Source organism: Leptonychotes weddellii, chromosome 14 (assembly GCF_054177405.1).
Source record: "Leptonychotes weddellii isolate Sample4059 chromosome 14, ASM5417740v2, whole genome shotgun sequence".
In the NCBI taxonomy this organism is placed as follows: Eukaryota; Metazoa; Chordata; class Mammalia; order Carnivora; family Phocidae; genus Leptonychotes; species Leptonychotes weddellii.
The window spans coordinates 52906930-52924368 of NC_138382.1; the positions used below are offsets into that span (position 1 = coordinate 52906930).

Consider the following 17439-nt stretch of genomic DNA (forward strand, 5'->3'; position numbering starts at 1 on the left):
GAAAGAAAAAGGGGTGGGAGGCTGCTGAGAACGATCAGATCCAACAAGCTACAAATTTTATCACAGCTATCCAAATAAAATATCTGACAAAATTAGGAGTTTCTAATTCAACTAAAAGCACTTAATTATTTTTACTGTTAAAATAGTTGTGTTTATATTTATTAATATTCTTTAAATTTGGGGAGTTTAAATAATGGAAATACCTTTCTGAGTATTATTCCCACAGTAAGGAAAGGACTGTAGAGGGAATATCAAAAGGTAAGAGTTTACAAGAAAGTCAGAAATGCACAATGGAAAGGAGTACAAAATGGTAGTTAGAAAGCAAATAGGCTTTTGAACCCAGGGGAAGGGGGGGTCAACTGTGCCATCCAGTGGCTAAAAGAGGTAGCAAATCCATTTAAGAGTCCACTTTGAACAAATGATAAGCAACGTAGCATAATGTCCTTAAAATTATAACTATATGTACTGTCCAAGCCAGAATACTTCTGAGAGTGAGATGGGGCAAAAGAAGTAAAGTGAATCTGTTCCTGGCAGAGCAGGTCATATATTCGCCACTTAAAACCCAAGCCAAATTTCTTAGTCCCAAAATTTCTCCCTTGTCAAAGATTTTTATCTAACAACGCAGATTACCTCTCAACATTTATGTCTTATGTGTCCCAATCTAGCTGTAAATAAACTAGGGGCAGAAAGGGTAGGGAATGAGCAAAAGCAAATGGAAAAATACAAGCAGAATGCTATGGGGTGAAAAGTCAAACTCTAAAAAACTGTAAGTGAGCAATAAAAAAGGAAGGGGCAACAACTCTATACCTTCCAAAAGATAAAATGTATACAAACAGTTTTCACTGGATGGGTTTTTCACACATGAAACAAACTATATTCTTTGGAGTGAACTCACTCTGATAAAGACAAACGGCGTCAGAACTACAAAACCTAAATTGAACCTATCTCACAATCCAATTAATGTAATAAAAAAAATCAGAATTAGGGCGCCTGGGTGGCTCAGTTGGTTAAGCAACTGCCTTCGGCTCAGGTCATGATCCTGGAGTCCCGGGATCGAGTCCCGCATTGGGCTCCCTGCTCGGTGGGGAGCCTGCTTCTGCCTCTGACCCTCCCCCCTCTCATGTGCTCGCTCTCTCTCGTTCTCTCTGTCTCAAATAAATTAAAAAAAAAAAAAATCAGAATTAAAGGACTATTTCAGGAAAATTAATCTGGCAATACTGCACAAGATAGATGGGATATTATAATAGTACAGGTAGACGATTATAAAAAACAGCGACTTTACAGTCATGGTCAAGGAGAAAAAGTAAAAAAAACAGATATGAAATAACCCAGCATTATGTCTGAAGGAAATAAACATTGTTAAATTCTGAATCTAGGAATTGATACAATGATAATGTCACTGGTCCAAGAAAGTTGAGAAGTCCTAATTTTGTATTATTTTTTAAAAGAGAGATTAGTTTGGGGGTGCCTGGGTGGCTCAGTCGGTTAAGCGGCTGCCTTCGGCTTGGGTCATGATCCCGGGGTTCTCGGATAGAGCCCCACATCAGGCTCCCTGCTCAGTGGGGAGCCTTCTCCCCTGCCTGCCATCCCCCCTGATTATGCGCACACTCTCTCTCTCCCTCGCTCTCTCTGTGTCAAATAAAATCTTTAAAAAAAAACTGGTTTGAATGAGAACAATACATCTACAGAAAGAGAAGTCTACCTAAATAGACTCTGCTAAAAGGCAAAATTTAACTTGGCCGACTTTTAACTACAATGACAATCTGCTGTTAAGGATTATGAAGCCCGGGGCACCTGGGTGGCTCAGTTGTTAAGCGTCTGCCTTCGGCTCAGGTCTTGATCCCAGTGTCCTGGGATCGAGCCTCACATCAGGCTCCCTGCTCGACGGGAAGCCTGCTTCTCCCTCTCCCACTCCCCCTGCTTGTGTTCCTGCTCTCACTATCTCTCTGTCAAATAAATAAAATCTTAAAAAAAAAAAAAGATTATGAACCCCTATTATTTGTAAATTCATTTTCTTAACAGTTACCACAAATCTCCATAAGAAATAAGTAAAAATTTGAAAACATTCTTGACAAAAGTTATTAAGCAAAGTGAATCATAACTAATGTTGATAAAGCCATTAAATATAGCTTTCAAGGAGAATCAGTTTCAAGAAGTGTTCAAAAGGTTAATTTAAATCAATTTTAAAACAGATCCTTCACGAGTTATATCAAAGAAACAGAGTGCCCTCTACTGGAAGTTAATAAACACAAAACCACTTCAGGAGCAGAAAAAGAACATCTAATTTTTTTAAAGGCCTAACACTGAATAAATGCTTACTAGACAAGGAGCAGGATTTTTGTTCCCCTAAGAAAGGAAAACATGGGAAACTAATAAATGCTTAAAATACTTAGAAATAAGACCAAGTCGTTCTCTAATGCACATACACACAGAAATGTAACACTGAATTTTCACATATAAACATGCTGCAGATAGCGCTCTTTTGCTAAAAGAAAAGGTTATCATCAGTTATGAATCGCACTTCAGGTGACTAGATTCCAACATATGTCCTATACTGGTAAAAAGAGACTGTCAAAGAAGCTAAGGAAAGTCTACTAATAAAGTGAGCTACTCCTACTTAACTGGGCTAGATTTGTATGTATAAGAAACCACAAGGAAGTCAGTCTTTAAATTCTTTAGGTACAGCCTAGATTTCAATTTCTGCCTAAAACCATATTAGACCCTGTCAATGAGCCACAATCAGTAATAAACACTACTGAATACTAAAAATATTATGCCTGGGGCGCCTGGGTGGCTCCACTGGTTAAGTGTCTGCCTTTGGCTCAGGTCGTGATCTCAGGGTCCTGGGATCCAGCCCCTCACTGGGCTCCCTGCTTGCCCTGAGCCTGCTTCACCCTCTCCTTCTGCCTCTCCCCCTACTTGTGCTCTCTCTTGCTCTCTCTTTCTCATGAATAAATAAAATCTTTAGGAATGCCTGGGTGGCTCAGTCGATTAAGTGATTAAGCATCTGCCTTTGGCTCAGGTCATGATCCCAGGGTCCTAGAACAGAGTCCCACATCGGGCTCCTTGCTCAGTGGGGAGCCTGCTTCTCCCTCTGCCTGCGCTACCCCTGCTTTGTGCGCGCTCTCTCTAATAAGTAAAAAATCTTAAAAAAAAAAAAAATCTTTTAAAAATAAATAAGTAAAAATAAAAATATTATTCCTAAAATACAAACACAAGGTGTTTAAGGATACTTTGAACACTTGCAATATGAAACACTATTAATTGGTTATAAAACATTTAAGAGTAGGGGTGCCTGGGTGGCTCAGTCGGTTAAGCATCTGCCTTCAGCTCAGGTCATGATCCCAGGGTCCTGGGATCAAGTCTCTCATCAGGCTCCCTGCTCAGTGGGGTGTCTGCTTCTCCCTCTCCCCCCTGCTCGTGCGTGCGCATGCTCTCTCTGAAATAAACAGTAAATGTCTAGTAATCTAAAAAAAAGAAATTTAAGAGTAAAATGATACAGCCACTGTGGAATACAGTATAGCAATTCCTCGAAAAATTAGAGAATTACCATGTGATCCAGCAATTCCACTTCTGGGTCTATAGCCAAAAGAATTAAAAGCAAGGACTCAAACAGGTATTTGTACACCAATGTTCAAAGCAGCATTATTCTCAATAGCCAAAAGATGGAAACAACCAAGTGCCCATCAACAGATAAAATGTAGTATATACATATAATGGAACATTAAGTCAGCTTTTTTTTTTTTTTTTTAAAGATTTTATTTAGTTATTTGACAGAGAGAGATAGCCAGAGCAGGAACACAAGCAGGGGGTGTGGGGGAGGGAGAAGCAAGCTTCCCACCGAGCAGGGAGCCTGATGCAGGGCTTGATCCCAGGACCCTGGGATCATGACCTGAGCCGAAGGCAGATGCTTAACGACTGAACCACCCAGGCCCCCCTAAGTCAGCTTTCTTTAAAAGGAAATTTTGATATATGATACAACATGAATGAACCTTAAAGAGTTATGCTGAGTGAAATAAGCAAGACACAAAAGGTCAAATATTGTATGATTCCACTTATATGAGGTACCTAGAATAATCAAAAGCATGAAGACAGAATAGTGGTTACTAAGGGCGCCTGGGTGGCTCAGATGGTTAAGCATCTGCCTTCGGCTCAGGTCATGATTCCAGGGTCCTGGGATCGAGCCCCACGTCAGGCTCCTGGCTCGGCGGGGAGCCTGCTTCTCCCTCTCCCTCTGTCTCCCCCCCCTGCTCATGCTCTCTCTCTGTATCTGTGTCTCAAATGAATAAATTTTAAAAAAAATCTTCAAAAAAAAAAAAAAAGAATAGTTGTTACTAAAGGGCTGGGGGCAGGGGGAATGAGGAGTTATTGTTTAATGCATGCAGAGTTTCAGTTTGGAATGATGAAAAAGTTCTGGAGATGAGGGCGGCTGGGTGGCTCAGTCGGTTGAGGGTCTGCCTTCAGCTCAGGTCGTGATCCCAGGGTCCTGGGATTGAGCCCCACACATTGGGCTCCCTGCTCAGTGGGGAGCCTGCTTCTCCCTCTCCCTCTGCTGCTCCCCCTGCTTGTGCTTTCTCTCACTCTCTCTCCCGTTCTCTATCAAATAAATGAGTAAAATCTTAAAAAAAAAAAAAAATTCGGAGATGGACAGTGGTGCTAGTTGCACAACAGTGTGAAAATACTTGATGTCACTGTACAGTTTTAATTGTATACTTAAAACTGGTCAAAATGGTTAAGTTTTATATTATGTATATTCAACCACACACACACACAAAAGAGATTTCAAATGATTCCTTGTCTGAGTCCACAAACATATGTATTTCACCAGCTACATTAAATTTGTAGGTCCCTGAAAAGAAGGTGTGTATCACAATTCCATAAAACAGAAGGATTTAAGAACACTACTCTCTCACGTGCCACTGAACCCTTACTTCATGTTTTTGATAATTTCAAATCTGTAAAAATCTATACAATTATAGACAATTTCTATCTATACAAATCACTAAAAAACTTAACAGTCTTACTTTAGTGAGCTTACTCTATCTAGCAATAATATCAACAGCTTTAACTGTTGCATTAAGAGCAAATGAAGTTGGGCGCCTGGGTGGCTCAGTTGGTTAAGCGACTGCCTTCGGCTCAGGTCATGATCCTGGAGTCCCTGGATCGAGTCCCGCATCGGGCTCCCTGCTCGGCGGGGAGTCTACTTCTCCCTCTGGCCCTCCTGCCTCTCATGTGCTCTCTCTCATTCGCTCCCTCTCAAATAAATAAATAAAAAAAATCTAAAAAAAAAAGAAAATATACTCTTGGAAAAAAAAAAAAAAAAAAAAGAGCAAATGAAGTTAGTAGCAGTATGTAACCTTAGAAGTGTTCTGTAGTTTACATATCGCCAGTAAAAGGCATGGGGAAAAAAGACTATATACTTCAAATACAGCTCACTTGAGAATGCTACCTCATGTGCAGTATCCCAATAAGCATGGCAGCCAAACTTGAACTGAGTCTTCCCATAATACAGCAACGACTTAACCGAGAAAGTACATCAGCAGGCAGACTGGGTAGAAAATATACAAGCTGGACCAAACGCTGCTGAGACTCTGCTGGGAGAACCACCACAGTGCCTTCTTGTGGATCTAGTGGGGTAGGTACACATATTAAGTTCATAAAAGATGAATTTATAAAGATATAAAAGATACACAGAGGTTAAATCAATAAAGATTACTTTTTACTGTGTTAAACTGAATTCCAATGTATCAACTACATAAAAAAAGTTTTATCATAAAGTGTATGTTTAACTTAAACTATTTTCTAAAGTAAAACAATGAATATAATCATTATTTTAAGATATATTTAACACTGTAATAATTCCATAATATCCAAGTGTCAGTTTGAAATAAGAACTATGATAAGGGTAAAGGGATTGAACACAAAGTAAAACAATAAAAAACAAGCACCTTTGCTAAACAGTGACAGTTAAAATAATCAACCTAATTTAAAGCAAAAGATAATACATACAAGCAATATTGAAAAAAAAGACTTAAAAATATAACCCCAAAAAGGTGGAAGCAAACCAAATGTCCCTCACTTAATGAATGGATAAATATAAGTGAAAGATTCATATAATGGAATACTAGTACTCAGCAATAAAAAAAAAAAATAAAATAAAGTTCAGATACATGCACGCTATAGCATGCATGAATGCTGAAAACAGTAAATAAAAGTAGCTAGATTCAAAAGGCCCCATATTATAATATTCCATTTATAACAAATGTTCAAAATAGGCAAAACCATAGAGACAGAAAAGTAAATTTGTGCGCCAGGAGCTGGGAAGGACTACTAATGGGTATAGTTTCTTTGGGGGGTGATAAAAATATTCTGGAATCAGACAGACTGCACAACTTTGGGAATATGTTAAAAACACTGAAATGTACATTGTAAAATGGCAAATTTTATGATATGCGAACTACATCTCAATAACAGATTATATATACGTATATATCCTGGTATGCTCTTATTGGTATTTTTGCTTAAAATGTGAAATAGTTCCAGAGATGAATAAAAAATATATAAATACATGGAAGTCATACAAGATATCCATTATGAGTAAGTAATTGTGCTGCCAAAGCTTCAAAGGAATTTTTTAAAAATTCCTGATCAGTTCTGAATTTGTGAACAGCAGGTGGCTGAAAAGACAATTTTAGAATCCAAGAAGCATCTACAACCACTAAACCTTCTAAAACTATCCTAATAAAAAATACTTACTATTGAAAATGAATTTACTGTTTGAAATTTCATTTTGTTTTGGCAATTTAACCATGGTATAGCCAATTTATAATAATTTAAAGGAAAGGCAAACCTAAAGCGTTCTCCTTAGAAACTTCCTTCCTAAATCAGGGTAGATCAATGGCTACCTACACAGTTAAACTCTTACCATAGATTCGTAGAGCAGAAGCTTGTAAACTTTTTAGTAATTCTCTATTTGCTCGTGCTGCCGCAGTATGGATGATATCAATAAGCTGTGTTGAGAGCTCAGGATTTCGGGAACCAAGGTGAGCAAGCTGCAATGGTAAACCAGCCAGCCAACGGGATAACACCTTACTACGATATCTAAGAAACACCAAATAAGAAAAAAATAAAGTATAATTTCCAAAGACAAGGGAAGTTTAAACAAAAAAAATTTTTTTAACCTGAATATACCACAGAGTAACAACTCATCTACCAAGAACACATGTACTCATTTAAACATTTGAGAGCTTCTAAGAATGGCAGCATCGTTTATTTAGCTATAGCATTTTTCAGGGTTTTACCCACTAAATTAAAAAGACCATGTAATTTGGGGCACTATCTAAATTGTATGTTTATCTTAAAAAACACAGACACTACTACTCTTTGTACTATTTGTTAGCTATTATACTATATTAACTCATTGATGCATTCAATAAACGGTGTTCCCAGACTAAATGGCTTTGAACCTGTGTTATTTTTAGTTCTTCAGTACACAGCTGACCCTTGAACAACATGGGTTTGAACTGCGTGGCTCCACTTACAAGCAGGTTTTTTTTTTAATAAATATATTGGAAAATTTTTTGGAGAACAATTTGAAAACCTCACAAAGTGCATAGCCTAGAAATACTGAAAATATTATATTCTTCTTAGAAGTTAGGGTGTAACTTTAAGAATATATGTAACATAGGGGCGCCTGGGTGGCTCAGTCGTTAAGCGTCTGCCTTCGGCTCAGGTCATGATTCCAGGTCCTGGGATCGAGCCCCGCATCGGGCTCCCTGCTCCGCGGGAAGCCTGCTTCTCCCTCTCCCACTCCCCCTGCTTGTGTTCCCTCTCTCGCTGTGTCTCTCTCTGTCAAATAAATAAATAAAATCTAAAAAAAAAGAATATACGTAACATAAATACACGTAAGAAGTCAGATGTAATTTTAAGACTATAATATATGTAACATAAAATATGTGTATAACAACTGTTATTATCGGTAAGGCTTCTAGTCAACAGTAGGCTATTAGTAAAGTTTTGGGGGAGTCAAAAGTTACACACAGATTTTTGACTGTGTGCCAGGGGGTGGGGGAAGTGGGGGTATGTGTCAGTGTCCCTAACCCCCACACTGTTCAAGGGTCAACTGTACTTGTACCTGGTAAAGCTCCAATGTCTCTTTACTCAGGTAACAGCAATCACTTTTGCTGCACCTCAAGAGCTTAATGATTTAAGCATGACCTTTTTGTCACACAGACCTGAACTTAAGTCCCAGCTCTGTTTCCCATTAGTTATAGGACACTCACCAACTGATTTAACCTAAGCTTCAGTTTCCTCCTATAAAACGAAAGTAACAGTACCTACACCTCATAGTAGGAGTATGAGATTTAGATAAATTATGAAAAGCACCTGGTTTGTACTAAAGACTCAAATGTTTCAACTACCTATGTATGCTGAGGTATCCCCAACCCTTATCTTCTGTCTAAAGATATCTTCCTATCTGAAATATACCTCAAACTCACATCAAAAAATTAATTCCTTAATTCTACTCTTTGTGTTGTCCATCTCCCTTGATAGCACCAAACTAAGCCAGAAACATTCTCATCTTCTATCGTCCTCATTCTTATACCATATAACCCAATGTAATTAAGGGCTAGTGGTTCAACCTCCATAATTTTTATGGAAAGCAAAAGAAAGGCTGAGGCTGCTACAGGTTATTCCAACTGTCCTTAAGATATAAACGGACAAGGGGAAATACAAGCTCAAAGAGGCTTTTATCTGCTTGGTTATATACAAAAAGATTACTGGCACCATTATATATGCTTCTTTATACAATTTTATATCTTTTCTTACATGCAACAAAACGAGATGAAAAGTGAACTCCTCCAAAGATTTTATCACTCTTTTGTCCTATTTAAATAGACTAAAAAAAAAAAAAAAACCCACAAGAAAAAGAAAGGCAAAATAAATGAAACTTTACCTGACTCTGTAAGATCTCAGTTCTTCTTTTTGATAGATTTTACTGAAAAACTTCAGTAACAAAGTCCGAACTGGAAGGAGAAGGCCTCTCTGCTGATACAATGTATAAACTGCCTTGATGAGAGACTCTGTAGCCTCTAAAAACAAAAACAACTTCATATGAAGCAAAAATATTTCTTCACCAGCTCTAATTCCTCTAAAAGCACAGAAGCACTTTACTTTGTTCCTGTGACAAAGCAGATCTTAGTCACAAACTGGTAACTACCCCTGAAGTCCTGTAGCAATGACCTACTATAAAAGTCAAACCAACCAGAGATTATAGTATAAATTTTCCTAAGGGACAACAAACCTATGTAGTGATGACAACCAGGATATTAGAAAGATGAATAAGATAGGAATCAAACAGGAAAGCTTTGTTTTTGAATGAAAAGAATTAGTAAGTCACACTAAAAAAGAACTTAATGTGACATAACTTCAGGCTAGAACAAAGGTAGAGAATTCTATACAGATAAAAGGGAAAAGTGCTCAATTTCTAATCAAACTAGACCAGAGAAGGGTATTTCTTAGGCTCAATGGCATTTCCTCTTAGTAATACCTGTCTTAATTTACTCAAGTCTGTAATCTACTAGAAATGTTACCATATTGCTTCAGAGTGCACCTACTCACTGATAAAGAGATTCTCTGAGCCATAAAAAACTTCGATGTTCAAGTAGATAGTCCTTTATACTTATACAAGCTACCTTTTATGGCTTGAATGTAATTAACCTGACTCATGGAATGTCTGAAAGTGATTAATTCAAAGCTAGACCCTACTAGCATGCATAAGAGCTCCTCTCTTAAGAAGACAAAGCAGTAACACCTACCTCTGTTGGGTTGTATCTGCATTAATCTCCATGATACCCCAAGCAATCTGTTCAGCTGCTTACTATTTAGCCTAAAGCCATCTTCAAGGGTCTCTGTCACAAATTTCCTTATCATTTCTATCCAATTGGAATCCTTCTGCAAAGTTGAGGCATTTGCCAGGGAGACCATGATATCAGACAGTGTTAAATTCAGTAATAGATGATCTACATTATTGGAGAGAATCGTGCAATGCTTGATGCTAAAAATAAACAAAGACACACACATCTATAAAGTGTTATATCTACCATGCCTGCTTCACTTAGAATACTTAAAATAATCTATCAATAGGTCAAAATATTTCCTTCTAAAATAAACTGCCAAGACGACAGGTACAGAGGCAAGGTTTAGGCCATCGTTTTATAAATAAACCATTCCTTTAGGTTGTTTAAGAAGACATGAATTTGTATACTGCTCAGTTCATTACCCAAATTCCTCTTCACAAAAAATAAAGGCCCTTATAACAATGCTTGGTAATCCTAAACGTAATTTGGAGATAAGACTTGAGAACCTCAACATGCTTAAAGATTTTTTTAAAGCAGATACTTATATTTGGATGTAGGTCACAGGAGATCTTGACTCTGCTTCTAACTCACCACATAATCACTAATTTCTCCTAGCCACAATTTCCATATGTGTGACATAAGGAGACTGGTCCAGATAAGCACTGTTCTGAAACAACTTACATGATACACGTATTAAAATCGTTTTTTTCTAGCCAAATAAAACAAATTTCTTTCAAAGCTTCAAAGAAATTTCAAAAAAGAAATCTCAAAAAAAAAATCTCAAATACTTTCAATAAAAACAGAAATTGCAACTTAGAATATAAATACCTATTTCAGACTATGGCATATTCAACAGCAAAGACTATTTATTTCAGGTTTCAAAAAATGGAAAGTTAGGGGTGCCTGGGTGGCTCAGTCGCTAAGCATCTGCCTTCGGCTCAGGTCATGATCCCAGGGTCCTGGGATCGAGCCCCGCATCGGGCTCCCTGCTCTGCGGGAAGCCTGCTTCTCCCTCTCCCACTCCCCCTGCTTGTGTTCCCTCTCTCGCTGTGTCTCTGTCAAATAAATAAAATCTTTAAAAAGAAAAAAAATGTAAAGTTAATTAAAAAATCTGACCAATTTTAAAGGAAAAAGTTAATCTATATCAAGCATGAGCAAGGACACAGTAATGAAGAACCAAGAATGCATGGGAAGGGAAATAAAAGAAATCTGGTGCTATCAGAGCATCAAATGTAGGGTTAGGAATGACAGATGAGCCTGGAAAGGTAAAATGGAACCAGATTACAGAGTCAGAAAGGCTAAGGGCACTAAAATTAATTCTGCAACCACATGAGTAACATGGTTGAAAATTTATTTCAGATGGGTGATTTGTGGAGACAGAAAAGGAAAAATCAGAGTTACAAGACTATAAACAAAGAAGCAGGGGCGCTTGGGTGGCTCAGTTGGTTAAGTGTCTGCCTTCTGTTCAGGTCATGATCTCCCGGTCCTGGGACTGAGCCCCACGTTGGGTTCCCTACTCAGCGGAGTATGCTTCTCCCTCTCCCTCTGCCTCTCCCCTCACTAGTGCTCTCTCTCTCAAATGAATAAAATCTTTTTTTTTTTTAAGATTTTTTTTAAAATTTATTTGCGAGAGAGAGAATGAGAGACAGAGCATGAGCGGGAGGAGGGTCAGAGGGAGAAGCAGACTCCCTGCTGAGCAGGGAGCCCGATGTGGGCCTCGATCCCGGGACTCCAGGATCATGACCTGAGCCGAAGGCAGTCGCTTAACCAACTGAGCCACCCAGGCGCCCTCAAATGAATAAAATCTTAAAAAAAAAAAAACAAAAGCAGTTATTTGGCTGTTGTAGCAATCTAGGCAAGACATGACGATCTCAAGAACCAAGGTCAATGTTGTATGGACTGGGAGAAGGCGGGACCATTTACAAAGAATAAAAATTAGCTGGATTTGGGGTGCCTGGGTGGCTCAGTTTGTTAAGCGACTGCCTTCAACTCAGATCATGATCCTGGAGTCCTGGGATCGAGTCCCACATCAGGCTCCCTGCTCAGCGGGGAGTCAGCTTCTCCCTCTGACCCTCCCCCTCTCATGTGCTTGCTCGCTCTCTCATTCTCTCTCAAATAAATAAACAAAATCTTTAAAAAAAATTAGCCGGATTTGAAGTTTGTTGAAGTGTATACATGTATATGAGTTTGGGGATGGTGGGAATTGGAGGAATCAAAAGTTTTAGCACTGGTGACTGGATAAATGAAGGAGCAGAGATCCAGAAAATAAATATTACTTTTGATATGTGGAGCTTGTAGTGTCTCTGGTATAATTCCAGGCAGAGATAGTCAAGAGACAACTCAAAGTACAAGTCTGACACCAGAAGAAGTCCAAGCTATTTAATGAAAATTACTCACATGACCACGCCTAGCTGCAAAAGCAGCAGGAAATCCAGTTATTTTGTATAGACCTATTCCTAGCTAAACACTGGAATTTAAGAAAGGAATGAATGAGAATGGGACAGATAACTAGCAGTCTACACACCACAAACCCAAATTACTACAAGGTTTTTTGCCAAATTGCACAGTGCCCAAAACCAAAGCACATTTTAACATTAACTAGACCACACAAAAACTTAATTGCCACATTTCTTCAGAAGTAGAGCTTCCCAAGATCTACCCTAGGTTTATCTCAAGCAGCATAATCTATTACTGTCTGGAAGTTCTCAATGGACACTTCAAACTTGGGAGAATTCATTCTGCTCCTCCAATACTTTATACAAATTTTTAAGGACTAAATATGCCAACCATCAATTCTATAAGGGAAGCACGTTAATGCGGATACTCCAATTTTCAGTAACAGTAATGTAGGTGGATTACAAACTAATCCCCTTCCTGAAAACAACATTAAAACTAGATGAAATCATTTTTTAAAAACCTCAAAAGTATTCAAGAGCTAGGAAGATAGGGTGCCTGGGTGGCTCAGTTGGTTAAGCGACTGCCTTCGGCTCAGGTCATAATCCTGGAGTCCCTGGATCGAGTCCCGCATCGGGCTCCCTGCTCGGCAGGGAGTCTGCTTCTCCCTCTGACCCTCCCCCTTCTCATCTGCTCTCTCTCTCATTCTCTCTCTCAAATAAATAAATAAAATCTTTAAAAAAAAAAAAAAGGAGCTAAGAAGATAATGAACATTTTACTGGGTCCCAACATCTATGAAAAAAAAGCAAGATACTAGCACTCAAGGCTTTGTCCTTAGGGTAAATGCCAATTCCAAAGAAAAAGCTGCAAAACTGATGTAACCTTTTAGTGGCCTCACGGAAAAATCAGAGCCCAGGGCCTGCCAAACATGGGGACTTTCATATATTATCCAGGGAAAGGTGAACTGGAAATAGAAACAGCTCTTAGATAAAACTTAATTCCAATTTTGCTCTATACCAGTGGTTTAAATAACAGTTCCTCCCAACTAGTTCAACACAATTCAAATCAAAATCCCAGCATTCTATCTGTAGTCGTCAATAAATTGATTCTGAAGTTTATATGGAAAGGCAAAAGACCTAAAATGCCCAACCCAAGACTGAGGCAGAACAAAGCGAGAGGACTCATTTTACCCAATTTCAAAAGTTACTATACAACTACAGTAATCAAGACATCATGGAATCGGTAAAAGAACAGACACATACAGATTAATGGAACAAAGAGCTCCAAACAGACCCACAAAAATCTAATCAACTAATCTCTAACAAAAGAGCAAAACCAATTCAATGGAGAAAGGATGGTCTTTTCAACAAATGGTGCTGGGAGCAAATGGACAGAAATTATACAAATGAAAAAACAAAAACTCAGTGGATTTGTATCTGAGCTCAGCTAAACAAAGCTTAATAATTAAAAGCTCGTGGGTATGAGGTAAAAAAGAAAGAAAAATAGAAGATTCAGTAAGTAGGTCTAACATATGTTTAATCAGTCTTTACCAGAAAGGAAAAAAATGGGACTGCAGTAATGCTTTTAAAGCTAATTAGAATTTATCAGATCTGTTTAAAGACATTTCATTCGAGATTTAAGATTTGATTTTTTTTTTTTAAAGATTTTTTATTTATTTATTTGACAGAGAGAGAGACAGCGAGAGAGGGAACACAAGCAAGGAGAGTGTGAGAGGGAGAAGCAGGCTTCCCGCAGAGCAGGGAGCCCGATGCGGGGCTCGATCCCAGGACCCTGAGATCATGACCTGAGCTGAAGGCAGACGCTTAATGACTGAGCCACCCAGGCGCCCCTAAGATCTCATATTTAAGAAGTTCACTGAACCCCGGGGTGCCTGGGTGGCTCAGTCATTAAGCGTCTGTCTTCAGCTCAGGTCATGATCTCAGGGTCCTGGGATGGAGCCCCGCATCGGGGGCTCCCTGCTCCGTGGGAAGCCTGCTTCTCCCTCTCACACTCCCCTTGCTTGTGTTCCCTCTCTCGCTGTCTCTCTCTGTCAAATAAATAAATAAAAAATCTTTAAAAAAAAAAAAAAAAGAAAAAGTTCACTGAACCCCAAGGAGCATAAAAAAATTTAAAAAAAAAAAAAAACCCACCTGGATACATCATTGTGAAACTGCAGAAAATAAAAAGAAAAATCATGGGGAGTGGGAACAGGAATTTTGTAAACTAACAACAGTTAGACTCATAGCTGACTTAATACAGCAATGAAAATCAGCAGAGAGTAAAGTCAGTGTGCTCAAAGAAGTGCCAAACCTAGAGTATTACACTCTGCTAAAACACTCTCTAGAAATGAAGAAAAAATATTATTTTTAGACAAAACAAACAAAACACAACCTCCAGCAGATTCTAAATGATCCCAGATGGATGGAAACAGATATATGAAAAAATGAAGAGCAAAAAAACAGAAAATACATTAATAAAACTCAAGTGGTGGATACAAGTTCTCCAAAATACTAATTTTTGATGGAAAGCTCAAATGTTATCATTGGCACAAATACTGTCAGGTGTTTTCTTGGAATTGACAGGCTCTTTGTTCATTTTGAGAAAATAACTGCCAAATACCCAAGTCTGAATAACCAGTTTGTCTGTCACTCATTCTTTCAAGTTAAAATTGTGTCTGTCACAGAAAGTACTCACAAGTATAATAATCACAAAAATGTATTTCTTGAGACAAACATCATCCTGTATATGCAGCCAAAATATTTTACCCCAGTTCCCCCATTTCATCACACTGAATATGGGAAAAAAAAAAAAAGTGTTCTCAAGGATCATGACTTAATAAAATTAGTAATTTTTACTGCTTCATTAAGGACCTTTTTATGTGAAAGTGGCTCTGGCTTGTTCTTTTAAACTGTGAATGCACAGTGATGAAGAATACAATGTTTTACTAGTACAGTTTGGTGCCACTGCCTTAGTTGATGCTAAGATACTGGCAGTTTTACCCACCACTGTTTTTGTACCATCGGTGTAAATGTCAGAAAAATCAAAAAGGCAAATAATGTCTTAATATAATTGTAAAAATAGTCTAACTTTATAGGCCCAGAGGTCACAGACCACCCTTTGAGAACTGTTTCTTAGATAAATGACGTAAGAGTAAGCCAGCTAACTATAACTGTCTCACAATAGCAACAATGGTCTACTGTTCATAGGATATCCCAGTAAGCTTCCCTCCCCCATACCCAACCAAATTTGTTCTGTTTATCTTAAGGTTCTCCCAAAGTAATACCCATCTCTAAGAATTTCAGATTTTGAAAAAGAAAAAAAAGAAAAAAGAATTTCAGATTCTGGATTTTCAGTGGCATCCTTATTTAAACCAGTTAGGAAAATGTTCTATATATTAACACATCGAACAAAGTTCCTTTTTACCAAATAAACTTTACACTGTTCCAGATGATCTTTTCTTTTACCCTTAACAAAGATTTCTATTCAATTTAACTTTAGGAAACTCAAATTTCTTCTACAGATAAAACTGCAAGTCAATTTCCTTTTGAATTCTGCCTCCTTACATACTCAATTCCTGCTCCACTCTTTCTCTGGGCCCTATTCTGTCCTTATTTTCCCACAAAGAAATCTATTTGGTAGTAATTTTTTCTAAAATTTAATCATTCACATACTGTCTGAATATTTACTGTTTCTTTAATATAGCTCACTTTTTAAAGACAAATAGAATTTCTAAAAGAAACCTGTCAATACCATAAGCAGAAAACCAATCTTTCCTAATACATTTTGCAATAAATTCCCAACGACCCAACCAGCACTTAATCAACCTCAACTTGCCAAATCAAAGCTCTCCATTAACTCTCGAAAAATAAACTAATTTTCCCAGCATAATAGTAAATCTTCCCAACTAGCAGACTACTGTAGTCAGTAGTGAACTTCTGCTCTCACAAGTTGATTTGTAGGCCAAAGGCAAGACTTAACTGTATTGTAAACAGAAAGATTCGGGGCCCCCAAGAGAAGACAAGACACAGCTTTCATGACACAAGTCATTTTAGGTCCCCAGCTATTTTCCTATTTTCCCTGGTCAGTACCCCACTGGCTCTACCAGCCTAAGCACATCTCTTACAGCACATCCTAGGAGGTGTCAAAATAACAAAGAAATACAAAAACCTCAGTAGTTAAGGATTTTAAGGGAACTAGAGGAATGCAAAAACTAACAGGCCAGTAAATAGGCTAACCGTAACAGAAATAATAAATTAGTGGTGAAACTCCCAGTGCTGTTTCAAAAGTAAGCAAGGCCCTGCATTCCTTACCTAAGATAAGGAGCTCAAGACTCCATCCAGTTTATACCCTAAGAGCTTGCCCGAAGCCCCTTCCCCTGACAGTTATCTCTGCTTCATTACAATGTTAAAGTCTCCACCCCAGGAGGGACACAAGGTTCATAACATAGCATGCATGTACAGGCATGCTTCCTAATAATGTCTGCACAAACTTACGCCTGCCTTCACATGTGATGACAAAGCTCCCCTTTCTCAATATTCATTCTAAACCCTAAATAAGAACAACGTGATCACCCATACTCAGGGAATCAAGGCTTTGGAAGTTATTCCCCATGATCTCCTTATCTGCAGCAAATAGGTTCTGTTGTGTGACAACTCCACCTGGTGTAATCTCTATATGTAACCCACCAAGGAGTGAACTCATGTTATTTCGGTTACAGTATTTGTTCCCAGTACATATTAGAATTACCTTGTTGGAATAATCACCACATAGATTAATAAATTTTGAGCACAAAAAGAAGTTTTCTTAGACACTGGGGAGGGTATGTGCTCTGGTAAGCGCTGTGAATTGTGCAAGACTGTTGAATCTCAGATCTGTACCTCTGAAACAAATAATGCAATATATGTTAAGAAAAAAAAAAGGAAGAAGAAGGTAGCGGGAGGGGAAGAATGAAGCGGGGGAAATCGGAGGGGTGGATGAACCATGAGAAGACGATGGACTCTGAAAAACAAACTGAGGGTTCTAGAGGGGAGGGGGGTGGGAGGATGGGTTAGCCTGGTGGTGGGTATTGAGGAGGGCACATTCTGCATGGAGCACTGGGTGTTATGCACAAACAATGAATCATGGAACACTTCATCTAGAACTAATGATGTAATGTATGGGGATTAACATAAGAATAAAAAAATAT

General features: G+C 38.3%; 1 protein-coding gene across 4 annotated transcripts in view; it reads right to left on the reverse strand.

Moving 5' to 3' along the window:
- The window catches only part of TEX10 (testis expressed 10), a 62991-nt gene that overhangs the window by 23077 nt on the left and 22475 nt on the right, over nucleotides 1-17439 (reverse strand). For all 4 annotated transcript variants that reach the window (XR_004078120.2, XM_031036465.2, XM_006741095.3 and 1 more), the window contains exons 6-9: nucleotides 9819-10057; nucleotides 8957-9092; nucleotides 6926-7101; nucleotides 5450-5627 (exon numbers count right to left, since the gene is read on the reverse strand). Coding sequence is in view for 3 of the 4 variants with exons in the window: in XM_031036465.2 (XP_030892325.1) it covers nucleotides 5450-5627; nucleotides 6926-7101; nucleotides 8957-9092; nucleotides 9819-10057 (729 nt within the window). In the remaining variant the exon portion in view is untranslated. The remainder of the gene's footprint in view (nucleotides 1-5449; nucleotides 5628-6925; nucleotides 7102-8956; nucleotides 9093-9818; nucleotides 10058-17439) is intronic.